This window comes from Pteropus medius, unplaced genomic scaffold (genome assembly GCF_902729225.1).
Source record: "Pteropus medius unplaced genomic scaffold, Ma_sr-lr_union100, whole genome shotgun sequence".
NCBI lineage: Eukaryota > Metazoa > Chordata > Mammalia > Chiroptera > Pteropodidae > Pteropus > Pteropus medius.
In genome coordinates, this window is record NW_024342644.1 from 8,412,797 (window position 1) to 8,439,687 (window position 26,891).

At 35.9% G+C, this 26,891-nt stretch overlaps 1 protein-coding gene across 1 annotated transcript in view; it reads left to right on the top strand.

Moving 5' to 3' along the window:
* Positions 1-26,891, top strand: part of GCH1 (GTP cyclohydrolase 1) — a 47,230-nt gene that overhangs the window by 10,721 nt on the left and 9,618 nt on the right. The window contains exons 2-3 of the mRNA XM_039866571.1: positions 19,442-19,551; positions 21,535-21,590. Coding sequence (XP_039722505.1) covers positions 19,442-19,551; positions 21,535-21,590 — 166 coding nt within the window. The remainder of the gene's footprint in view (positions 1-19,441; positions 19,552-21,534; positions 21,591-26,891) is intronic.

The following is a 26,891-nucleotide window of genomic DNA, read 5'->3' on the forward strand; positions in this document are numbered from 1 at the left end:
CCTCCCCCATCCCACTAGTAACCACTAGTTTATAGTCCTCTGGTAACCACTAGCCTATAGTCCATGTCCATGAGTCACTGTTTGTCCTGCTCATTTGTTGTTTTTAGGTTTATATCCCACATGTAAGTGATATCATATGATTTTCAACTTTTTCTGTCTGGCTTATTTCGCTTAGCATGATTATCTCAAGGTCCATCCGTGTTGTTGCAGATGGCAGTATTTCATTTCTTCTTATGGCTGAGTAATATTCCATTGTATATATGTACCACAGCTTCTTTAGCCAAACATCTATCTAGGATACTTCAGTTGCTTCCATGTCCTGGCCACTGTGAATAATGCTGCTATGAACATCAGTGTACAAATATCTTTTCTAATATGGATTTTCAAGTCTTTGGGGTAAATACCCAGTAGAGGGATTGCTGGATCATATGGTAGATCAATTCTTAGTTTTTTGAGGAACCCCCATACTGTTCTCCATAGTGGCTCTACCAATTTGCAGTCCCACCAGCAGTGTATGAGGGTTCTTTTTTCTCTGCTTCCTCTTCAACATTTGTTATTACTTGTCCTGTTGATTATAGCTATTCTAACAGGTGTGAGATAGTATCTCATTGTGGTTTTGATTTGCATTTCCCTAATAGCTAGCAATGTTGAGCATCTTTTCATTTATTTGTTGGCCATTTTTTACATCCTCTAGGGAGAAGTGTCTGTTCAGATCCTCTGCCCATTTTTTGATTGTCATTTTTTGTTGTTGTTGTTATTGAGTTATATGAGTTCTTTAATATTTTGGATATTAGGCCCTTATCTGAGGTGTTGCTTGCAAATAAATTTTCCCATTCAGATGGTTCTCTCTTTACCTTGTTGATGATTTCTTTTTATTTTATGATTATTTTTTTTCTGCCTACAGCGCCTGGTCTTCCTAGGTGGTCTCCCATCCAAGTACTAACCAGGCCCGACCCTGCTTAGCTTCCGAGAACAGACAGGATCGGGTGTGTTCCTGGCCATTGATGATTTCTTTTGCTGAGCAGAAGCCTTTTAGTTTGATGTAGTCCCATTGATTTATTTTAGCTTTTACTTCCCTTGCTTTTGAGGTCAACTTCATAAAATCCTTTTTAAGTCCAAGGTCCTTGAGTTTAGTTCCTATGTTTTCTTCTATGCATTTTATTGTTTCAGGTCTTATATTTAAGTCCTTAATCTATTTTGAATTAATTTTGGTATGTGGTGATAGACAGCAGTCTTGTTTCATTCTTTTGCAGGTGGCTCTCCAGTTTTCCCAGCACCATTTATTGAAGAGGCTTTCCTTTCTCCACTGTATATTTTTGGCTTCTTTGTCAAAAATTATTTGCCCATATAAATAGGGGTTTATTTCTGGACTCTTGATTCTGTTCCACTGGTTCGTGGGTCTGTTTTGCTGCCAATACCATGCCGTTTTGATTACTGTCGCTTTGTAGTATAATTTGAAGTAGGGCAGAGTGATGCCTCCAGCCTCGTTCTTTTTTCTCAGGATGGCTTTGGCAATTCGGGGTCTTTTGTGCTTCCATATAAATCTGATGATTTTTTGTTCTATTTCTTTAAAAAATGTTGATGAGATTTTGATGGAGATTGCATTAAATCTGTATAATGCTGCAGGTAACTGGTCATTTCAACTATGTTGATTCTTCCAATCCAAGAACACAGAATATTTTCCCATTTCTTTATATCTTCTTTGATTTCTTTTAATAGAGTCTTATAGTTTTCATTATATAGGTCCTTCACTTGTTTTGTTAAATTTATTCCTAGGTATTTTATTCTTTCTGTTGCAATTTTGAAAGGAATTATTTTTTCCCCTTCTTTTTCTGATGCTTCCTTATCAGAATATAGGAATGTTATGGATTTTTTAATGTTGATTTTGTATCTGGAGACTTTATTGTATTTACTTATTGTTTCTAATAGTGTTTTTGTGGAGTCTTTAGGGTTTTCTATATAGAGAATCATGTCATCCACAAATAGTGACAGTTTGACTTCTTCATTTCCTATTTGGATGCCTTTTATATCTTTCTCTTGCCTGATTGCACTTGCTAGGACCTCCAATGTTATATTGAATAGCAATGGTGATAGTGGACAGCTTTGCCTTGTTCCTGATCTTAGAGGGAAGATTTTTTTAGTTATCACCATTAAGGATAATGTTGGCTGAGGGTTTGCCATATATGGCCTTTACCTAATCTTTATTTCTTTAGAAGAGAGCATATGTCAATGAGTACTTAGATTGTTTTGGATAGAAACAAACTTCTTTGAAACTATCACTTTTCTATTATTATAAACAAGATACTTTATATCTTTGTATATTAATTATTGTTAATAGTGTTGACGTAAGTGTTGTAAAATATAAAATAAGTTGGTACTTTATGTTCCCCAAATTATTTTTTTCTGTTCCCCCTGAGTGGATTGATACTAACTTCTGGTGTTCTGGGGAATTTGTCAGTTCTCCCTGTACTGTAGCTTTTCTTCAAAGGTGCCTCATGCACCTTTCTCTTACTTTCCATGGTGTGCCTACTTTATCATGAGTGTATGCAACTTTCCTGGTTACTATTCACCACTGAGCAGTAGCTTGTAGGCTAGGAGGGAGGGCTGGAAGAGACACTGTCACCTCTCCCAGGAACAGGCTATCCTTTGAATCTAGCATCACAGGGTGATCCTTGGACCAGCTCATCTTAATCTATTGCTGTACCATTTCAGTTTAACCAGCCTACTGATTCTAGTAGGCATTAGTGATTGCCTAGATCAGTTGCAAAATGATGATGCTTGGTTCTTTAATTCCTTCTGAATTCATTAACTGGAGTTCTAGAAAAAAGGTATATGGGAACTCTTTAGATTTTCTTTGCAACTATTTGATAAGTTTAAAACTAATTAAAATAAAGGTTGAAAATAAAAGTATTTGAAATGAGATTGTTAATTTCTTTAATTCCACAGTGGAGATCTACCTAATTATGACTCAATCTAGAAGCCATAAAAGAAAATAATTGTAACTTTCGCTATTTAGAAACTAAGAATTTTCACATGTCAAATACCAACACAAGTGAGGTCAATGATAGACTGGGAAGAAATACAACTCATATCGCAGACAACAGGATAATCAGACTAATATAAAAAAAGATGCTAGAAATTAATGTGAGAGAAAGGCCAAAAACATAAGCGAAAACTTGGCAAGACAATTCACAGGAAAGGAAATATGAATGACTGAAATACACGGAATGATGCTTGACATCATCCTCAATAAGAATGCACACAGACCACCCTAAGCTACATTTTTTCCTTGTTAGATTGGCAAAAGTCCAGAAATTTGATACTGCATTATGTTATTGAAGTTATAGAGAAACAAATACACTTTTGAGAATGTAACTATCCTTATGGAGGATGAGTTGGCAACATCTATCAAATACAAATGTATATTTCCTACTTGAAAATCCTGCCTCTGGGAATTTATGTTGTATAGATACTTGAATACATGAAATGATGTATGCTCAAGGTTGGTTACTGAGGCCTTGAATGGAAGCAACCTAAATGTCTAGTTCCTTAGAATGACTGACTGACTCAGAGGATTCATATATATTTTGTAGGAAAAAGATGGGAGGGAGGGCAAAACTGTTTATATTGACATTAAGAACTAGAGGATATGCATATTGATTAGGGATATGAACTGGGCAGATGGCAGATAAGAGTAAAAGCAAGACTTTTCACTGTCTTTTCAGTTTTTATTTTTGAAGTATGTGTATGTATTTTCAAATAGGTAAATTAAAAGTATTTTGACAAAGTTGTTTCAAATCTAGGAGTAAAATAAATACAACTCTTCCTAATGGGCAGCCAGCAAGAAAAAAAAATCTGGTTAGTGAAAACTTTTACAATGAAATTAGAGAAAAATTTTATATATATATATATATATATATATATATATATATTTTGCAAGCTTGATCTTCATTATGATCTTTATCACATAGAGAAAGAGCCTGAGTTTGAATGTGACCTTATCATTTACCTGTATAATTATCAGCATGTCTCTAAACATAACTGTCATCTTTCCTTTTTTTGTAAAGGGTGGTAATACCTGCTTTGCCTTGGCTCTTATAAGAAATAAGAAGGTATGTAAAAAGTACCCGATGCTTAATGTATTCCTTCCTTTGTGGTCAGGAGGAACTATGGGATTGGTTAATTGGAAAGTGTTTTAAGAATGTGGGAGACTTTGGAGCCCTGAGCCACCATGTAAAAAGTCCAGTTACTCTGAGGAAGCTCTGCCATGTGGAGAGGCCACATGTGGGTGTTCTGGCTGATGGCTCCAGCTAAGGTCCCACCCAACAGCTAGCATCAAACACTAGACATGTGAGTAAAGAAACCTCCAGGTGATTCCAGTCTTCAGCTGACTAGTCATCTCCACTAAGGCCCCAGACATTGTGATGTAGAGGTCAGGCATATCCTCTATGCCCTGCCTGAATTCCTGATCCACAGAATCCAGGGACATAATAAAACAGTACACTATGAAATTCCACAGTGTTTTATTATATACTAAAAACAACTAGACAGATTTTAAGATAAGGATAGTTAGAATTTGCTTTTATGTACAGGAAAAGAGAGTGACTTAAACAGGCCAAGAGATGGCATGATGGCTTAAGGCTAGAGATTTAAATTTGTGAATTATCAATATGAAGCTGACAGTTGAAGCTAGGAGAGTGCCTGAGCTACTGAAATGAGTGAGAGGAGGAGATGGGTGGCCTAAACTTTAGGAGATGTCTTCATCGACATAGTAAGAAGCATGAGAGAGGAAGCAGCAGAGACAGCCTTACAGGGAGGTATCAGAGGAAGGTCATCCAAGAGTGCAAGTGTTGGCGGAAAATGCTTTTAAAAGGAACAAAGAACAGAAGGAAGAGGTCATGAGACTTAGTAGACTTAAGCCAGAATGCCTGGCTTCAGATCCTGTTACTTAACAGCTCTGCCTCAATTGCCTCATTTTTAAAACTGGGCTTTAGCATTTCAGCAATGCCTTGCTGAAAACATTTAAAAACACTCGACTTTATTTTTCATGGATGGCTCATATCACTGCAAAATTTTATGGATAATAGTTGAAAAGTTTACTGTTTCATCTTTTAATATGGATACTAAGATGAAATGCATTTTTAAAATTAAAATATATACTTACCAGTAAAAACATAAATAAAAAATAAATAAAACTGGGCTTTTACTAATACTCATCCATCTTACAGGGTTATTGTAAGGAATAAATGAGTTTATACACATAAAGTTCTAAGAGAAATGCCCAGCATATATGAAGTACTATGGACATTTTGTACATGTTAGCAATGAGTACGGAAATTTGATTTGTAGGTGATGTTAGTAGTTTTAATAGCTTAATGTGATCAGAAGTCAGATTGTAGGACTTTAGGGGTTTTCTATAATTTCATAAATTATAGAAATTTAAATTTGACAAATTACAGAAAACTAAAAAAATTTGAGGTATTTTTTTCCTGACCATCAGGGTCAAGTGAGTTTCTCTTTGGTGTCTATAAAGGCAGTGATGTGCTGGGTGCTGGTGAATGAAAGCGTTAGGTGTTGGAGAGAAAAGCATGGGAACCAAGTGTTAAGAAAGGCAGGCCAGGTTGCATACACGAGATCTTATATAATCTTCCTGTCAACTTGGAAGTTATTCTCATTTTAAAGAAGTGAAAGGTAAGGAGGCTCAGGTTAAGTCAGTTGCTAGAGGTCACAGAGCGGAACTCAGATGTGTGTAACTACAGTACTTTGTTCTAATTGACATCATGCCACCTCAGGTTTTAAGTGCCTATGTTAGAATTTCACATGAAGAATCAATTAATATGCAAGGAAATGTAAGACGTAGGAATTCTGCTTTTCTTCCTGAATTCTAGCTGAGAGAAAGCCAAGTGGTTTGAGTTTTGAGGCATTTGTTTGTATCCTGTAAAGATATTTCACAAAGTATTTGATTAGGGGAATTCATGAGTAATTGTAAAAAAATTAGCTAAATTACATTTATTTGTAAGGTAGATTAATAACTAACAAACTTTTCCCCATTTACTCTTTTGAGGGAAATATTTGCAAACCAAAATTTTACACATTTTGTCTAAGCACATTTAATTATGTTGTGGTCATTTATACTTTATAAACGTGAGTCTGTTTTAATGGTTTTATTGTTTGGAAACTTTTCCAAATAAGTATTTTTAAATACGTGTTTTTAAGGTTCATACTTTTTGTTAAATGCAATTATAAATTATTAATATTTCCTTTGATTTAAAGTAACTTTATCTATAACTACAATGGCATATAAATTTCAGAGATACAAATTTATTTTAATTCCTTTTGAACCATTAGGCAAACATATTACAACATAATTATGTTCCATCTGTGCTAACATATCCAAATTGTGTTCCCTACTGCAGATTTGCAACTTTGTCAAAGTGCATTCATTTGAACGATATAGTCTTTTCTACTTGTTTGCTTTTTATTGTTGTAAAATATACATAACATAAAATTTATCATTTTGACCATTTTTAAGTGTATGGTTTGGTGACATTATGTACATTCACATGATTTTACAACCATCACCACCATCCATCTCCAGAACTTTTTCATCATTCTAAACCAAAATGCTATGCATTAACCAGTAACTCCCTATTCCTCTTTTCTCCCAGCCTTTGGTAACTCCTATTCTACTTTCTGTATGCATTTGACTATTGTAGGTACCTCATATGAGTAGAACATGCCATATTTGTCTTTAATGTCTGGCTTATTTCACTTAGCATAATGACTTCAGAGTTCATCATGAGCATCATTCAAAGTTTGAAGAGACAAATTTAATCCTTGTTTGAGCCAGTAACTCATTCTGTAGAATGTTGTATATTCTTAAATTTACCTGTATTATATTTTTATTTCCTTATTTTAAGAAATGCTTAGAATTGAAGATGTATTAACTGTGTATATTTATTTATCAAATATCAGCTCTATGAACGACCCTATTACTAACTGTTCAAAGGGCAGCAAAATCTGTTGGCCTGGTCTTGGCTGTCAAGGAACCATGGCCTGTGCTAGCAAGGCCCAGATACTTAAGATCCTGTGAAGAGGAGCAGCAGGGGATTCAGGGGAGTCTAGAAGGAATGGATTCACATGCTTCAGGTAAGGGAGGATCTGAAACCATGCCAGGATGAGGAGGGAGATATGGAGAAAGGAGAACCCAGAAGAAAACTCCATCCTTCTTTCTTCTTTTCCTTTTCTCTTCCTTCTTCCTTCCTTCCTTCCTTTTCCTTTTTTCCTTCTTCCTTCTCTTCTCTTTTTCTTCTCCTTCCTTCTTCTCTTCCTCTTTCCTTTTCCCTCTCTTCTTCTTCTCTTCTTCTCTTCCTTCTTCCTTCTTCCTTCTCTTCTTTCTTTTTCTCTCTTCTCTTCCTTCCTTCCTTCTCTTCTTTTCATTTGCATCTTCCTTCCTTCCTTCCTTCTCCTTCCTTTTCTTTTCTCCTCTTTCTTCTTCTTTCCTCCTCCTCCCTTCCTTCCTCCTTTCTTTCTTTTCATTAAAGTGTAATAATGTTGGAGAAGATTATGGTCCAAATGTTCTGGAATAAAAAGAATACACTAATATCCGTAGTTGACTATACCATAGAGTTAAAATTAAATGAAGCTTTCAAAGCAATTAGGTTTATTTTAAACTTTTTAAAGATCAGCATGGAAGACATTAGGGCTGATTCCTTTCTCTGATGTTTTAAAGTCCATTCTGGCCAGTCAGCTTTTCTAATGAACTTTACTTGAACACATATTGTTAGTTGGTCTAGCTTTTATAATCTGGTCATTCGTTTTATCTGACGTTCTTCTTTCTCATAATCCCCTTGGTTACTCTTGCTCTAAATCCTGACACATGTACTTTTGAGTATCTTTAGACCGACTTATCTTCTCTTGTTCTGATGTTTAGTCATCTCTTCCCTGAAGTACAGTAATTTCTTAACTGCATGCCTTGCCTCCTAGCTTATCCGGCTCCAATCCATTAATGCCAATGTGATTTTATTTAAATTGAATAGGTCTCTTCCTTCTGAAAACACTTGACTGATTTTCTCTTGTCTTTCTTTACCATGGCTGTGAGATTTTGTTGTTTTCCAGCCTTTTGCCTGCTTTTTTCCCTAATCTTTCATCACCATCTCTTTATGAAGGGCAGTTTAGTATTTTAGTTTAGTGCATAGTGTGTCTTGAAAAACTCCTCTGTCTCATTCCTACACTGGAGCTGGAGACCGAGACATAAGTCCTATTTGAGGCTTGTTCTTCTGCAATATTTAGCCCTTATTATCTATTCTCTTTCTCTAATTTTTCTTTACCATCTTTTCGGGGTTTGTTTGCAAACCTTGAGGGGTTCCCCCTCACATCTCCCACTTATCTAGATAGCTATTGCCTATCTAGAGTTTGGTGAATAAGCAACTGTGTTTAGATGAGGAAATTGGCTGTTGCTGAGTTCTGGGTTGGATTTTTTGGGTTGGTCCAAATGCTGTTTTATTGAAGCATGTTGCCAAGAGCACATGCCCTTGCTATAAGACATGATGTGTTTTGTGTATATGTATTAGTTTTTGTTGTTGTTGTTCTAAGTAGAAATCAGAGCCCAGCTCAACAGAGGCCATTACCAGACAACCCAAACAAAGCATTTCTCCCTGAAATAGCTTAAAATACAGTTATATCTATTGTATAGTGTATGCATTTGTAGTAAGATATTCACGAGCAGTAATGAATGTGCTGGGTGCTAGAGTTCAACTGAGAGGCTGTGAACTTGGTGAAGAGTTTGCTGAACTTCAGCTTAAGGTAGAACTGCTGTAGGTCATACCTCTCTAACTGACCACCCCTTCAAAATATGAGTGTTTTCGTTAAAGCCCGGGCAACCATGGAGGCGTGCCACTCTGACTGCCCATCAGAAACAATTTGCCTTTCAGCCCCAAGGAGGAGTGAGCTGAAAGCCTCCAGCTGCTAGTGCCTTCGGGATTTGCCTTGGTGGAGGCTACGCTTATCTCCGATGTTTTTTCTTTCATTTTAATATCCAACTCCTTCTTTCTATTCCCCCTCCACCATAATACACTGAGCTTTTTGAGGGTGGGGTCCTTTACAAGTAAAGTAGTTTAGAAGAGGGTGACACAAGTCTTTCAGCTTCATATTTAGTGTGTTAGAAATTCTGTTCACTGATATAATCCTAAGGTCTGTTTGGTGTTTCTTAAACTATTTTAGTGTGTCAACAAAGTTCATCCTGGCATAATGGAAGGAACAACTAGTCTGGACTAGTCACAGCATCCCTGCTAACTAGTTTATGAACCTAGACAAGTCACTTCAAGACTTATGGATCTGGTTTACAAGGAGAAGCAGTTGAACTACGAGTTGAATTGTCACACTGAGGCCTCTGTAGTATGGGCTTGCTTGTCGATATTGTCTCATCGCTCATGCTGTTGACTTTCAGCAGCTGACAGGTGAGGTCCTAGCAAGGAGCTCAGACTTCTTTCCTTGATAGAGGTGCTGCTTTCCTTCGAAACATTCAAGCTGCTCAGGTAGTTTCTATGGTAACAGGTCTCTTGTTTTTCTTGTGACGCAGAATTTTGAAAAGGTTCTTCATCTGTATGCCCTTTAGGGTCTATGGTCTTCTAACCTATAGCCCCTTTGATTATACAAAGCCTTTATTTAAAGACTTTCCCCTCAGGAGATTACAGATACTCTGTACTAGAAGAACAAACAGTTGCTAGTCATACTAGCACTTGAGGCTTTAGTAAGGCTTCATAGCAACTAGAACAGAAATTGTTGAATTAGTTGGTAATACCAAGAAAATTAACATTCTTTGTTAGGATCATCACATTTTATTTTACTTTTACTTTTTATTATGTAAAACTTTGAACACAAAAATAGACAAAACTGTGTAATGGACAGCTATATACGTACTATTTAGATTCAAAATTAACATTTTGCCATATTAGCATGGTCTGTTCTTTTACCGAGAGCAAATCAGTGATGTGTATTTAGAGGTGAAGTGTTTTTAAGTGTTTTTCTTCTTAACCATGTATACTATGCTTAGTAAAATTAAATGTTAATTCTTTCATATCATTTAATAACTAATTTATATTCAGACTTTCCCAGTTGTCTCAAATGTCTTTTATTAATGATTTGTTCAAAGGAGGAGCCACTCAAGATCCATATATTTGTATTTGATTGTTAGGTTTTAATCTAGAAGAGTTCCTGCTTTCTTCCACTCCTACCCCCCTACATGACACTGATTTATCAGAGATTGTCAGTTGTCCTTTAAGATAACCCACCTTTGGGATTTGTCTAATTATTTTCTTCTTGTTTCCATGTAACTTGTTTATCCCTCATATTCCTGGAAATTGGAAGTTAGGTCGAAAGAAGTGATTAAATTCAAGGGAAACATTTTTAGCAATGAACGCTGTTTTCCTCATGCAGTGTCACAGCCAGAAGACACAAAATGTTTGGATCTTGAAGACTTAAAGACTCCACTTGGTTTGAAAAGTGATTCTGGTTTCCTGGGATAAACTTCTATAGAGAAGCTCCTTTTTTTTTAAAAAAAGGGCCTTTTATTAGTTTGAAGATTTAATGGGATTTTTTTCTCCCTTGAAACGGTTTCAGTTTGATTTCAAAAAGTAAAGGTCAAAGTAGCATTAAATTACTGGTTTCCCTCATATAAACCAAATAAACAGTTGATAAAACGGTATTTTGTGACTGATATATAGCAACTCTGGGTTCTAACAACCTTTGGGTGTCAGGCTGCTCTTTAATCTGCTCTCCTGGGCTGGCAGTTAGCTTGACCCTCTCCTCTTTTAACTCCCATGTTTATAACTAATTTTCCTTTTCTTTTAAGAAATCAGGTATGCTCTCTTCAGTTCCTTTGCTGTCATTTACTTTAGGTCTTGTCAACTTAGGGCTGGCTATGACCTGCAGCAACTCCTGATTCAGATTTTCTCCCTCTGTGCTCTCCCCCTTCAGTCCATTCTTCTGGAAGGTCACGTTCAGACTTCTGGCAGCCGGTGATCAGGGCTCTCATCTGGAAGTCAGAGAACAAGGGTCAAAATCCAGTTCTCACACTAACTAGCTGGCTCTACCTTAGCAGGCTCTTAATGTTTCCAAATAGAGCATCGCTCTCCTCATTCGTAAAATGGGGATAACTGTTTTGACGAAAGCAGAGTTTGGCAGGGCTTGAAAGAGGTCATGAACTAAAGGTAAAATTTAATTTGAAAAATGCTCTAAAATAGAAAGGAAACTGGTTTCTGCTCGATGCATAGACCTACTCAGGCAGTCCACTTTACCTTTTGTTGTTTCTCACTTCTGTATTTTGTTTCATCTGGTACCTCTCTTCCTTATCCGCTCTAGAAAACCTTCTCTTCCTTTCCTTCTACCCATCTTTAAAGCCTGGGTCAAATCTCTATCTTCAGTATAGCCATAGTGTTTCTCTTGGCACAAAACTTTTCCTTTATGTAAACAATTGCTTTTGTAGTTTAGCTTCTAGTCAGTCATTCCCCAAATATTTTTACACATAGGCCATTTATTTCCTCAGATATTCAGTTTCTTGATGTCATAGTTTGATGTATTTGTGTCCAGCTCAGGAACTAGTACAAGGCCTCCTATAGAAACTTGATTATGTTAACCCTGAAACTGATTACTAGTGAGTTTGCTATTCTACCCAACCGGTTTCTTAAATGGCTGATATTTTTCTAGGATATGGGTATGATTTTCTTATGTGAGATCTTCCTTCCTTTATTTTTCACTGGACCACATGGGTCCTTTCTGCTCTAGATAAACTTGGCTCCAGCTTCTTTCCCTTGTCTCCCACTCTTGTCATCCATCCCACCCCTCAGCCTCAGTCTCTGTTCCAAGCCTCCTTTTTCAGCTGGTGTGCAGACCTCACAGTGTTCTGCAGGAATTGTCACCCTCTGACTTGGTGACTGTAGTGAGGACTTATGGTGAGGAATTACATTGCCCAATGTTTAGCCTTGCAAATTAGGGCCAGTAGTAGGTCCATTTCCATCCTCATTCTCTCCCTCCCCTGAATTGCCCATGCTCCCAGCCTGACTGGGCATCAGAATTGCTTGGGTTTTTAAAAGTCGTAGTCCTGGGTTCATCCACACACCTAGTGAATCAGACTTTCTCAGGGTGACTTGGGAAGCTGTATTTTCCAAAGCTCCCTATGACGGGCCATATTTGGGAGACACTGTTCTAAAAGATGATTCTGTATCTCTTAATCATTTGTCACCAATGATGATGGCTTGCCCACCCGATTGTTACTTATTCATTGGATAGGATTACAGATGGTTCCATAACATCACTCTATATGAAATCTCATGGTATAAGTGAATGTAGGATGATAAGGGATGAGCCCATTAAAGGCTTTTGAAGCAAATAGTTTATCAGATTGGTATGTTCTTTCTTTAGAACTGCTGTGATCCAGACCTTGTTACCACCATCTGTTTTGTAAATTCCATTTTCGGTTTAACAGCTGGATTGTGAAAAATATACAAAATGATCCAATTAAAAAACTAAATTTGGCAAGCGTGCATTTTTTTTTTTTTTTTTTTACTGCTTGAATACACTCTGTTTCCTTCCTTAGATAGCCTTCTAAGGCTCTAATTTTGGTCTATCACAAATTTTCAGAGTAGTAAATTAAGACTAGAATGAGAGATCTTTGGCTTGGATAACTTTGAGAGTTAATATATGTGATTGGCAGCTGTCAGGTTTATCTATGAATAAATCTGAATAGTTTAAAACAGGTGCTTTTTCCTACCTCAGTACAAAAAGCCACTAACCACCACTATGCACATCTTTAAAGCTGACCAATGGGGGTGGGTGGGTACTCTGTTGTAACTTGGCATTGATTTCCAACAGTGGGAGTCCTGATAACTTCCTCCTCTGAAACCATCTTCTTACCTTGAGGACGCTGTAGCCCAGGTCACATTCTGCACAAAACTTGACTGAGAACTCAGGTCTCTGGCCTCTCTTAATTCATTCCTTCTACTTTACCATTCTACTTCTTGAACCACTATTCATGTGGTTCCCTAAATAAACCAGTTAATTGTCTGAGTAGATTTGCTTCCATTTTTTTTCATTTCAGTATTTTAGTATCTTGCATATAAATTACAATGAACATTACTGCTATAATTAGGAAAAAAATCTTATTTAATAAATACAATTTCATATGCAAAAAACTGTCCCTCACCAATAGGCGTCATGTCCACGACAAGGCCAGCTGAAAGAATAGGAATAGCTCGCGGGTACTATATTTGCCAAATGAAACATGCGTATCACTACTATTTTGAGGGCAGCCAGTACATTTATTTTAATAGCCTTGACTATATATTTTTTCCTGCTTTATTGAGATATATAATTGACATGCAACACTGGGTAAGTTTAAGGTATATGACTTGTTGATTTGATACACTTACCTATGGCAAAATGGTTACCGCCATAGCATTAGCTAACATCTCCCATCATATCACATGATTACCATTTATGTTTTGTGATGAAAACATTTCAGATCTACTCTCAGCAACTTTCAAATATGTAATACATTATTGTTAACTATAATCAAAAAGCTGTGCATCTTCTAACTGGAAGTTTGTACTCTTCGACCAACATCTCCCCATCTCTCTCACCCTCCCAGCTCCTTGTAACCCCCACTCTACTCTGTTTCTAAGAGTTTGGCTTTGTTCGATTCCACATAGAAGAGATATCATACAGTATTTGTCTTTCTCTGTCTGGCTTATTTCACTTAGCAGAATGCCCTCTAGGTCCATCTATGTCATCTTAGTTATATTTTAATTGTTTAAAAGCAGCATGAGAATTTATCACCCAGGAATGACGTTTTTAAAAATAACCAAACTTTTACCTTCTTTACAATGCATTGGATCTTTCCTGCTGACAAATTTGCAGTTTAGGAAATAAGTTCATGGAGCATATCAAAGCTGTGCAGCAGCGTTGCCTACTCTAGCAGATGTTGTGAACGGTTGTCTAAACTCATCTTAGATTCTGCCATTATGTCAGTCTGTGGAATGTTTGGGTTCACGCTTATTTTGGCCAAGTTTTACAAATGTTAGCTCTCTTATTAAGTGCAAAAAGCTGTGAGTGTTGGCAGTGCTAACAAGAGGTGAAGCCTCATGATAGAAATGAAAGCAGAAATAATGATTTTCTCCCCTCTTTTAATTTGTTTTAACATTGCCGTTGCTCTTGTAGGACAAATTTTTCAAACGGTAGGTACAAAGCAAAAAGTTTTAATGCCCCCCTCAGGGCAGAAGGCTTTGTTTTTATTGAAGACTGATTTAGGAAGGCTTCTGAAGGAGTTTGTGGGGTTGCAAAAAGCAGGCTGTCTTTCCTGTGTCAGATACTTTCAGCTTCAGGCCCTCTGTGCAAAGGTAACCCCAGTTTCTTGCTTTTTTTTCGGGACACCTCAATTAAAAAAATCTTTTTATTAATGAAATATGTCAAATATGCAAGAAAAAGTATAAAGAATTAGTTTAATCAACGTTTATCCAGTTTTAACCAATCTTAATATTTACTATAATTGCTTTACAAAAATACAAATAAGCTTCATAGTCATAGTTATCACTTTCTGATCCTGTTACCCTTCATTCACAGAGTTAACCACTATCTTGAATTTGGTCTCTAACTCTTATGCCTATTTTAATACTTTCATTTTATGTGTATGTCCAGAAACAACATGTAGTATTGTTTCTACTTTATTTAAACGGATCATACTGTATAAATCTGTTGCTGCTTTTGATATTTGCTGTTTTCATTGGACGTTGTTTCAGGAAATTATAAATGCAGCTGAGATTCACTCACTTTCACTGCTGGGTCATATTTTATTGTATGACGTTACTCAAACTATGTAATCATTTTTCTGATGCACTTTGAACTTTCTAATATTTGCTGTTACCAATAATGCTGCATTGAGAATTCTTATGTTCCCTTGGCCACGTGAGTTTCTTTGGAGTCCCTTCTTTAAATCTATTTTAAGGAAGTAAATCACAGGGTAAAGACTGACATATTAATTGGGTAAAATGGAGGATCTATGTTTAACTCTGGCTCTATGAATGACATACAGGACACTGTGTGGCAACTCCAAAGCCTTAAGCTACAAATGCTTACTTCTAGGTTTGAGAGAAATTAGCACACAAAACACAAAACAGTGATGTCAGGAGGTGGAATGAAATATGTGCTTTATGCTGGTAGAGGTGGCTCTGGTGTTGGCAGGATTTGAGCCAGTGATTCAGACCTTTTTCCACTAAATCAAGGTGGGCTTATCTTCATTATCACCTTGAGGTTACAGCCAAGAGAAAAGAGGCTAGGTGCCTTTTTAGGTCTTGTTTTCTGTGTCTTGTTCTCTCTTAATTATAAAACCGACAGGTAGGTCTCATCCTCTCTTTTCTACCCCTTTGGATGGATGCCTATTCAATGTTCTGAGTTTTTTTTTTTTTTTTTTTTTTTTTTTAACACTGTCCTTCCAGTGTGGAATTCTGGCTTCCTCAGAGAACTCTAATTTTTGGTGCAGATCCCCAAACATCCTAGATAGTGCTTTTTCCTATTACTGTTCATTCAAAAGAAACTCCCGATAGATAGGAATTTCCTTTTGAATATCTCCCAGGAGTTTCCTTTTACCTCCCCCACCCCTTTACTCTAGCAGAATTCTATTTCTTAGTATGGATTTTGTTTGAATAGGAATATTTTGGAGTTGTGAAGATTCTATGTAGCAGCACAAAACATGAAATACATCAAAATATGGACTCTCAAAGTGTGGTTCTCAGACCAGGAGCATTAGCATCTTCTGGGGATTTGTTAGAAATGCAAATTCTCAGGCCCACCCAGACCTACTAAATCAGATGCTCTGGGATGGAGTCCAGTGATTTGTGTTTTAACAAGAGACTCCCTGATTCAAAGGATGTGTAAATAGGTACTAGGGGTTATATTGTGGGCCTGCCTTACTCTACTTTCTGGAAGGAACTAAATACTTGAGAGATGGCAGCCCAGAGGGGTTATTTGTGAAAGGTGTATTTTTAGGCTTTTTGTGTGTGTAGCATTCTTATAGGCAAACCTTTAGCTTTTGGTTGCCTTCACTGATTATGACCAACAGCGGAAAATAGAATGCCATAAATTCTTGTTTCCAGGGTTACCTTCTTGCTGCTGATAACAGGCAGGAAATTAAAACAATCTGTGATAGTGTTTTGTTCTTATTAAGTCACAGATGGTAGCTTTCAGATATGTTGGAGCAAAACATAAATAAACATAACATGGAAACTTTATTATTAAAGAAAAATGATTTGGCTAGGTCAAGTTTATAGTCTGAGTTCATTTTATGAAATGGGATGTAAAGAACATATTAGTGTTCTATCACCACACACAGCATTAAGACATATGAGAGTCACTAGTTTTGTTCTTTCTGGTTACATTTTGAGTATGTAAAACATTTACATGATTTCAACGTCAAAGCTTTAAAACAAATTACATTCAAAGATGTCTCACTTCTGTCCATATCTCTTCTCTCCTGACTGCTTCATCCTTCATGGGTAATCATTTTTATTAGCTTTTTGGTTTATTCTTATAGTGTTTCTTTTTGAAGATAACCATGTATATGTGTGTATATGTTCGTATCTCCCCCTTTCCACTTTCTTTACACAAAAGGTTGCATTTTATACTACAGTTTCTTTAAAAAATGTATTTTTAAAATTTAGCTCTATTAAAGTATAACTTAAATTCAGTAAAATTCACCAACTTTATGTGTGCAATTTGAGTTTTGACAAATATGTACACAGTTGCATAGCCATTAGTGTACATATTCCATCACCCAAATAAGTTTCCTTTGCAGCCAATCCTCTCTCTCACTTTTCTGGTCCCTGGCAAACCATCTGTTTGCTTGCTGTCATTATATTTGCCTTTCTTAGAATCTCATAGTTTTTTTGTGTATGTATGTGGCTTCTTTCACTTAGATAATTCTTTAGAGATTCAACCATGTTAATACATGTATCCGTAGTTATTCCATTTTATTGCTGAGTAGTACTTCGTTGTTTATACATTCCAGTTGGTGGACATTGTCCTATTGCTTTTGTTTAAACTTTTATTTCAAAATAATTTTATTTTTATTTTTTGAAATAATTTTAGACTGATAGAATAATTATAGAGCTAGTACAGAGAGCTTCTGTATACCCTTTCCCAACTTCCTTTAATGTTATTCATGCTTAAAAAATTAATATTGGTACAGTACTGTTACCTAAACAACAGACTTTACTGAGATTTTAGGTTTTTCAGTGGATTTAGTTGTCATGTTTCTGTAGTCTCCTCTAATTTGTGACAGCTCCTCAGCCTTTCCATGTCTTTTTTGGAGCACTCATTTAGGTATTGAGTAGTATGTACCTGAGTCTGTCTGGTGATTAGACTGTAGTTATCAGTTTTGGGGAAGAATACCACGGAGGTGATGTATCCTTCTCATATCATACCAGGAGCTACACAGTATCAAATATATCTTGTTACTGGTGAAGTTAACCTTGATTACTTGGTTAAGGTAGTGTCTGCCAGGTTTCTCTACTGTAAAGTTACTATTTTTTTCCTTTTCTGTAGTCTATTTCTTAAAATAAAATTATTACTTTAAAAATTCTTATGTAGATTAATGTGCATGACACATAATTTAGTAACTCCCTCAATCATAATTATAATAATAATAACAACTACTACTTACTCCACCTGATAGTTCAAACACATGTGGATTATCTCATTTAATCCTCAGGATATCCCTGTGAAGTAGGTACTTTTTTCATGCCCATTTTATAGGCATGAGAAGACCAAGATGCAGAGTGCCTTCCCCATAGTCCAACAGATAGTGATGGAGCCAGATGCTAACTTAGCCTAACTTGAGGGTCAGCTTTTAACATGGGCCATATGGTTGTTGTTAGAACTTAAAATGGGAATGCTCTCATTCTTTGCCAGAGAAAACAAATGAATACTTGCTACATTTGACGATTCTCTTTTGTTCTTTAAGAATTTTTTTTTTTGTTTGATTTTACTTTCAGGAAGGTTCCTTGTGTGACTAAGATTTTAGTAAGCTATGCATGGCAATAATATTACATTAAAATCTTGGAGAAATCCAGGATACTCTGGGGAACACTAAGGATCTATTTTTGGACTTCTTTCAGAAATATGACTGAAGGTTAGGGCAGAGTATTCAGAATAGAAAATTGCTTTTGGAGAAGGAGTATTTACTTAAAGAATGGCACTGAGCCTTCTCCTTGCTGTATTTTATCAGCCTCTTCTAACAAGGGTGTTGTGTTTGTCTGTGTGTGTCGAACCCCACATGTTCACTTTTTGATGACCACACTAATGAGTTTGCTACTACACTGTCAAATGTGTCTCTGAATAGCCTGACTCAGGGAATGATAACTGGTTAAATGATGACTCAGTATCTGAAAGCCTCTATTCTAGTAGCAATGGAGCCACTGAAGGGCACGGTGTGTAGGTGGACGTTTGCACATCTTCCCTGTGACTCACTCCACAGCCTGCCTTTCTGAGGGGAAATAGCTGTAGGTGGCTGCAAAGCTCTATTCATCTCCCTCCTTCCTTCTCTGTCTCATCATGCTATGTAGATTGGGTATTCCCAGGTCCTTGAAACCACACATCTAGGTGTCTTGAGTGTATCTAGTGGCCAAGCTATCTAGATATTGGTGCAGTTTTGAAAAATAAAACTTTTTTTTTTTTTCTTTTCTTTTCTAAATGTCTGTTGTATGCCTGGCCATATATGCCAGAATCCATAGGTTAAACAAGATATTGCACATCACCCAAAGCCAACCTGGGCGGGCATATACATAAAAACTGTGGCATTTATTTCCTTAGGAAGGGAGGAAGGCAACTTTTTAGAACAAACCTGATGCTTACATGCAATAAATAGAAACTTTTTAAGAGAAGAAAATAATTTGGGGATTGATAACAAAGGTAAAGTTTACACCTCTCTGGATCTGGCCTCAGAACTCAGAGAGTTAAGGATTTTTTCCCCCTCAGATATGGTTTTCTATTTATTCAATACAGAGCAAGTATATGATACAAGAAAATGTAAGAAAGAAAATGAAAGCATTCATTTTTATCACCAGAAATAGGCACTCTTGTTTTGCATAATTTCTCTCTCCCTCTCTTGCTCTCCTGTCTCTCTTTCACACAACCAATACATTTGTAATCCTGTATTTTTTATGTAATGCTATATCATAAGGATTTTTTCCATCATTTAAAGGAAAAGATTTCACTAATTTGGTAGGAGAAAAAAACTAGTTTTCATTTGAATTCCCTTAATAGTTTAGTTAGGATTAACATTCTTCTTTAAGTCGACTATCAGTTTATATTTACCCGTAGAGATTGTTAGTTTTTCTATTCTACATCTTTCCATAAAACTGGAAATGTTATTAAAGCAAGCCTCTGATTTCAGATGTCCTTAATGATGCTATATTTGATGAAGATCATGATGAGATGGTGATTGTGAAGGACATAGATATGTTTTCCATGTGTGAACATCATCTAGTTCCATTTGTTGGAAAGGTAAGGTTTTCTCTGTTGTTTCCTAACTATTTAAAAGAGCACAATGAAATTTTAAAAATTAGGATAATTATATTTATAATTGTCACTGAATTCCTAATATTCTAGATATTTAGAATTACATATAAATGTTTAATCTTTATCTGACTAATCTAATACCTTGAAATTAACAAAATAAAAACAAAGCAAAAGGCCTTCAGGATAAGCATTTCATTATAAATACCATGTTAATAGGTTAAATTAATGAGATTAAAGTCTCTCTTTTTTTCTTTTAGATAGCTGCTGCAGGCTCTGAAAACCTTTGCCCTTTATTTTGACTAAATAATGTTTGATCCAAAATAGACTTTTGTAAAATATAACATGAGCAGTAATGATTGCAGAATTTCTTGTGATAGAGGTTATAGTATTAGTGGGTTTGTTTCCGGCCCTTTCTATAGTAGGAAAAATGAATCTAATGCAAACTAGATAATCTTATCCAGCTTGTTCTAGTTAAACATACCTTTGAGAACATGTGTGTTTAGAAACAAGAGTTTTCTGTTCTCTTCTCCTCCCGCATCATCATTTTATTTTAACTTTTTATAAATAATTTCCAAACAGAAGATTTATGAGAAATAGTGCTATGAATACCTATATACCCATCACCTAAATTTAATGTGTTAATATTTGCTTCACATTTTTTTTGTTGAAGTATTTCATTTCTTAATTTTTTTATAGAAGACATGAAAATACACTAATCACATGGGTATTCCTTACCACCTCACAGGTCAAGAAATAGAGCATTATTAGTATCCTGAAGCTTTCTCCCTCTGCCAACCAGAAAGGCTATGAGTTGGTATTCTCAAACCTCCAAAACATAGTGCTAGTGAAAACCACTAATTACTACTAGATCAGTTATTCAAATGCACAGCAAATATTAGGTGAACATATGCAATAAATGCTGGCGAACCGTGATGAAAATGAGTCTATAATTTTATATTATTTGATAGCCCTAAAATCACCATTTATTTTACTAGCCTTTTTTGGAGAACTAATGTTTTCTTATACTTAATACATGGCTCAAAGAGAGGTAACATTTACACGTTAGATGTTAATCCTTGCCTATTAATATTATAGAAATGGCTTTGCCTTATAGTAGGTTCTGTAAGAACTTAGGATCCAGGTTCTTGCAGAGTCACATTTGTATCTGTGTCCTTTTTCTCCTGTCAGGAAGATGGTATGCTCCAGAAGCTTAGGAATTGAGGTCGCCATGCACGACAAAGGGCATGGAGCCCCTCTTTCTGTGCAGTAGGGCTCCACAACCGGGTAGGGCTTTTAAGGCCACAGTGATGTGTGGAATGGCAATATATATATAGTTACAGTTTCGACCCTTATTATAAAGGAAACTTTATAATAACATTTTAATGTTGCCACAGGATAATTTGTACTTTCTTGAGAATGTTTCCCCTCAATAGAGGAAACTTTAAGAATTGTATCTAGAGTTTAACTTCACCATGACTATATTTCAAATTTGTTATTTTATTAATAGTGTCATTCTTATATTTTTTATTTTACTGTATTTATATAACTTTTTAAATGCTTATATAAGTGCTTCATTTTTCTAAGTCTTAAGTCTTCTAAATGTCTTAAAGATGTATTTTCATTGTATCAAATTATATAATAAGTATACTTATGTTTCTTTATTTCCTTATTTTGTCACAGAAAAGCACTGTATTTTCACTTAGCTCACTTTTTAAAAAAATTTTTATTTTTCAATTAGAGTTAACATTCAATATTATTTTATGTTAATTTCAGGTGTACAGCATCCTGGTTAGACATTTATATAATTTATGAAGTGATCCTCCCAATTAGTCAAGTATCCACCTAGTATTATACGTAGTTATTACAATGTTATTACAGTGTTATCGACTATATTCTAAATGCTGTACTACACATCCCTGTGATTATTTTGTAACTACTTAGCTCATGATCTCTGTCTCTTTTCTGAAGGTCCATATCGGTTATCTTCCTAACAAACAAGTCCTTGGCCTCAGCAAACTTGCGAGGTAAGTGCGACTGTGTGGTGAATAGGAAAACAGGTTTATAGGACCTGCTCCTACACAGTGAGAATCTCATGAGGCTTTCTTTCTTGACAAGTATGGATCTAACATGGAAATCACATTGCAACTTAAAGTTTATAGCCGCAGGGACAGACTTAAAGGACTTAGAGGACCTGAAACACAAATGCCCTTTTCTTCTCACTCCCCCATTGCCTACCCTTCCTCTGACCACCTGTCCCTTCTTCCACTGACACATCCTTAAAGTTTTAGCTCACACCTTTCTCTGCAGAGCCTTCTCTGACTAGAAAGCACCCAAAGGTGTATTCAGTTCATCCCCTATCCTTTAAGGAAGTGTTGGCTAAAAATGAGGTATGAGAGAGGAAATGTGGGCAGGGGTTTAAGTGTACTTCACTGTTTTCAGACTTTTAATCAAGCCACTATTTGGGGCCTCAGTCCTGCCTTCTGCTGTACCTGGGTACCTCCGGTCATCTCTCAGGGGTCCTGCAGGGCCAGTCCACTTTTGGTTTCTTTGCCTCTGCAGACACAACACTGTGCTTTCCTTGGCTTTCTCAGCTCTATTCCAAGACAATGCTTACTTCCCTCTCTTACATATCTCTCCTTTCTGATATAGTTTTCTTTTCCATTCTTTCTCCTATGGGTTCATGCCTTTTAAAAAATTTCTTTGTTACCATTTTTATTTGGGATTTAGAAAGGAGAGGTGATGTACAAGCACGGTAATCTATGTTTAACTGGAAGTAAACTTGAGGGTCAGTGTTCATATAGCTCTGATACACCCATCAACCAATATTCTAATGCCTCTAAATATTCCCTATTGTAATTTGTATAGAATTAGTAAGTCCTGGTAAAATACTGAGAGGGTGTGTGTTTGTGTGTGTGTGTGTGTGTGTGTGTGTGTGTGTGTGTGTGTTGTGAGTAAAGAACAGAATGAAGGAATAGGTGATGATCATACGTCAGGTGCCCTCCCCACCAGCTTTTTAAAATAAACCAAGCCAAGTTTGTGTAGCTCGATTGAGGTTATATTGACCATATCAAAATTGGAGTAAATGAATATTTTTGACCAACTGACTGTTCTGTGGCTCTGATGTGTTTCTGCTTCTTCTCCACTTAGACTCTGGGATTCACCAAAGTCTTGAAATGGTGGTCTAGATATTTATCAATTCTGCGTTGGAATCTATAGAAACCACCCAACAGTTTGACAGCTGCTCTCCATAGCTGTTCTTTTTATTTTTGTTTTCACGTCCACTTTTTTATTCATTTCCTCTAGGGATTAAAGAGAAAGCAAGTAGAGGAGAAAAATTTAACTCCCTTAGTTTCTGACCTTATTCCTGGTCAGCAGCCTTGTCACCAGGCAGGGCTACTTGGTACCATGAAAGGATCTTAGTATATCATAACTGTAATTGCTTCACTGCAGTAAGGCTCTTAACACAAATCCGGAACCATCTTGCCACCTTTCAGTGATCTGTACCTAGTGCCAGTGCCAAGGGTTGGCTGAAAAAGGGTATTAGTAGTGATGGGGGTAATTAATACTACTATAATTTCTATTGCCAACCATAAACCTTTCCCCTATAGAAAATCTGGTACTGGTGATGCCTATGACAGATTGTATGTGAAAGGTGTGTAGTGAGTAGTTCTCATATTGTAAAAATGCTTGGCAGACCACACTGGGCCTTGGTCTTAAGATAAGGAGCCTTCTCTAGAAGACCACTCTGGATAGACCATAATTAACACTTTATGGAAATGGATTCTAGAGTGATCTAGTGAGATCTTAGAGTAAATGGTAACTTGAGGGTAGAAGGGAATAATCTTTGGTTATTTCCTTGCCTAGTGAAAGATCTCAAATAATTAAGCTTTTATGAAACAATACAAAGGAGTTGATTATTAGCCTAGGGATTTGTCCTTACACTAATAGGATTAAAATTTAAGGGGAAAAATGGAACACTGAGCCAAAGAATGAGTTTGTTACTTTCTGATATTTTGTAAAAAAATTTTGAATATGCAGTCTATTCAGTGGAAAAGAAGACTAAGATTTAATACAATGGCTTACTCCTTGTAAGGCGTAGGAATATTTAGAGGATGAAGGGTAATAAAGCAAGCTCAATGTCTTTGCAAAACTTTACCATTCATTTTACTCTTGTATGTGAAGTTTGTTATATGCTTGCCTTTAAATGAATGACCTTTCAGTGCCACAGAAGTCAAATATCAAACAGCAAAGCCTTAAGTAACGAGAAAATGCCAGAAGTGAGTTGATCCAGTTTAACTCTAGTAGAATACTAGAGTAAAATTAGCTTGGATAGAAATTCCTTTTGTTGCTGAAAATCCAATGAACATGTATTAATTTTCTTGCCTTAGAATAATTGAGTGAACATAATTAAATCTTGAATTTTGAATTGTAGCACCTCAGGTAGCCATGGTTAACCTATTATTGAGCGCCAACTGTGAAAGGGCTTGAGAGAAGTAAGACATAGCCACTGCCCTCAAGGAGGGTGAGGGTATGAGGCAGCAGGTGACATAGAAATGCCTGCATTGGAGCTCCCAGGTCAGAGGAATCAAGATGGCTGTGGCCTGGCAGTGCTGAGGAGATCCAGAGGTAGAGGGCTGAGCAGAATTCTAAATGGAAGAGAAGTTACTGTAGGCATAGTTAATGCATAAGCAAAGGTAAATAGGAGGGTAGGAGCAAAATATATTCCAGTGGGGTAGGGAGCAGATTTGATTGATAAAAATAAGAGATTTAGGTAGGAGTGAAGGAGAGATAGTTTAAAAAGGGTGGACATTAGATTACAAAGTGAACATTCTTTTTTCCTCTTTCTCAATTATAAAAGTAACATACTTCCCAGTTAAATTAAAATACAAATGAGTGAGTAAAGGGAAAGCTTTTCTTTCCTATTTCCATTCCCCAGAGTTAAAACTAGATATTTCTTTTACTATTCTTCTAGAAAATTTCTATGTAAACGCAAACATAAAGCTCTTTAAAACTAGCAAAACAAAAAGCAAAAAAAAAAAAAAAATACATTCTGTAACTACATCGGTTTTTTTTTTTTTTAATTAATTTAATTTACATTGAAATCCCTTGGACATCTTTTAGACCAAAAAGTCCAAGTACCTTTTAATGGCTACATAGTAATTCTTTGATTAATATAATTCAGTTAACCAGTTTTTGATATAATTAAGTATAGTCTATAGTTTGAGGCCATCGTCAAAAAAAATGGTGAACATATTTTTATATATTTGCATATTTTGAGTCTACCTATAAGATAAAGTACTTGGGTAAAATTTGCTGGATTAAGGGTAGCTGAATTTTCGATATTACCAAATCGCTGTCCAAAAAAGATTTTATCAATTTATACTCTAATAATAGATAAATGATGTGTATTTCTGCATACTTTGCCAACACTTTCGTCACATTTTTCAATCTTTGCCAAACTGATAAGTGAAAAATGATACTTATTATTTTAATTTGCTTTTCCTTAATAGAGTGAGGGTGATTTTTTTCCAGAAGCTTCCTGCACTTAGCCTTTGCTAATTTTCCCTTTGGGTTACTTGCCTTTTTATTACTGATTTGTACTAGCTCTCTGAATGTTAAAGCAGTTAGGTCAGGTGATGCAAATAATTTTTTCAGGCTTATCATTTGTCTTTTGATTTTGTTTTATAGTATTATTTCTCCATAAAGAAGTTAAAAACGTTAATGTAGTCATAAACTCACGTTTTCTGGGTTATTTTTATATTTAAACCTTTGCTCCATCTGGAATATATTTTAGGGCAAAGAGTGAGGGGGAATCCATCCATCGCTGTTGCATGCTCACTGACCTCCTCCCTACGTCCCTCCCATTACCGCGCTGTCTTCTTGCTATTCTGCTGCCTTTCTCTGTTGGGCTTTTCTTTTGTTCCTCCTGCATCATAGGTTAAACTTCTAACTCTTCTTGGCCTCTAATTTCTCAGGGTCCTTAAATCTGCTCTCATTTACTGCTATGATGTTCTTTTTAAAGTGTGGATTTGATGATACTGCTCCTTCCTAGCATCCCATAGCTTTTAAGATAAAGTTCAAATTCCTTATTTTAGCTAAGAAGTCTCACTGCGATCTGCCTCCATCTCCTGTTTGCTCTTTGTTCTAGCCACACCTGAGAATTTGCAGCCTGGTTTCAAGTCAAGCTTGTCAAATCAGGTTATATGAAGGCATCGAAAATTATTTTAAGATTTACAAGGGCTAAATTATACCATCCATTAGTTCTTCCTGCAAAAATGTCACCACGTTACTTTCCCAGTTGCCAGAGGAAGAAGATGAGAGAAAACTTAATGCAAAAGAGAAAACAGAGGACCTAGCACAGAGATTGTAAGACCAGTAAGCAGGTTATTTAAATAAGATGTTCATTGGGTTAAATCCAGTACCCAACTATGTCCCATTTATTTAAAAAAACAAAAAACAAAAAACAAAAAACCATAAAAATTTAGAATAAAAGTCAAGACAAAATGTATCAAAGGGGACAAAACAGGTCTTCTTATTTTGATGAAGTTTAACTGGCTGAAATGCATAGAGAAACTGACAAATCTGAGAGGAGTGAGTGGGAACACAAACTACCTCCCAATCTTTGATTGAGATGGACAAAAAACACATACAATGCAGAGTAATAAAATTTTCCAGAGGTCAAGCTTAAACTTGATTGTGTAACAAGAAAACTAGAAATTAATACAAAATTATTTTTAAAACCTAGCTATTTGGAAGCTAAAATTCTTTTAAATTCCTTTGACATGATAGAAAATCATAATGGTGCAAACACTATATACCAATATGTGCAGAGCTGTATTTTGTAATTGATACCAAGCCTCCTCAATTTCTTCCAAAAAATAGAAGAAGAGGGAAACTTCCCAACTAATTTTTTAAGATCACTATTACCCAGATATTATATCAGACAGGACCCTACAAGAAAAGAAAATTATAGGCCAATATCTCTGATGAACATAGATGCAAAAATCCTCAACAAAATATTAACAAACTAAATTTAACAGTACAGTAAAAGGATCATACACCATGATCAAGTGAGATTTATTCTATGGATGCCAAGATGATTCAACATCAGCAAAACAATTGATGTGATACACCACATTAACAAAGTGGATAAAAGTCATATGATCATCTCAATAGATATAGAAAAGTATTTGACAAAATTCAACATTTATTCTTAAAAAAATTCGCTCAAAATGGGTTGAGGACTTGAACATTAAGACCTGAAATCATAAAACTCTTAGAAGAAAACATAAAGGTAAGGTCCTTGACGTCAGTCTTGGCAATGA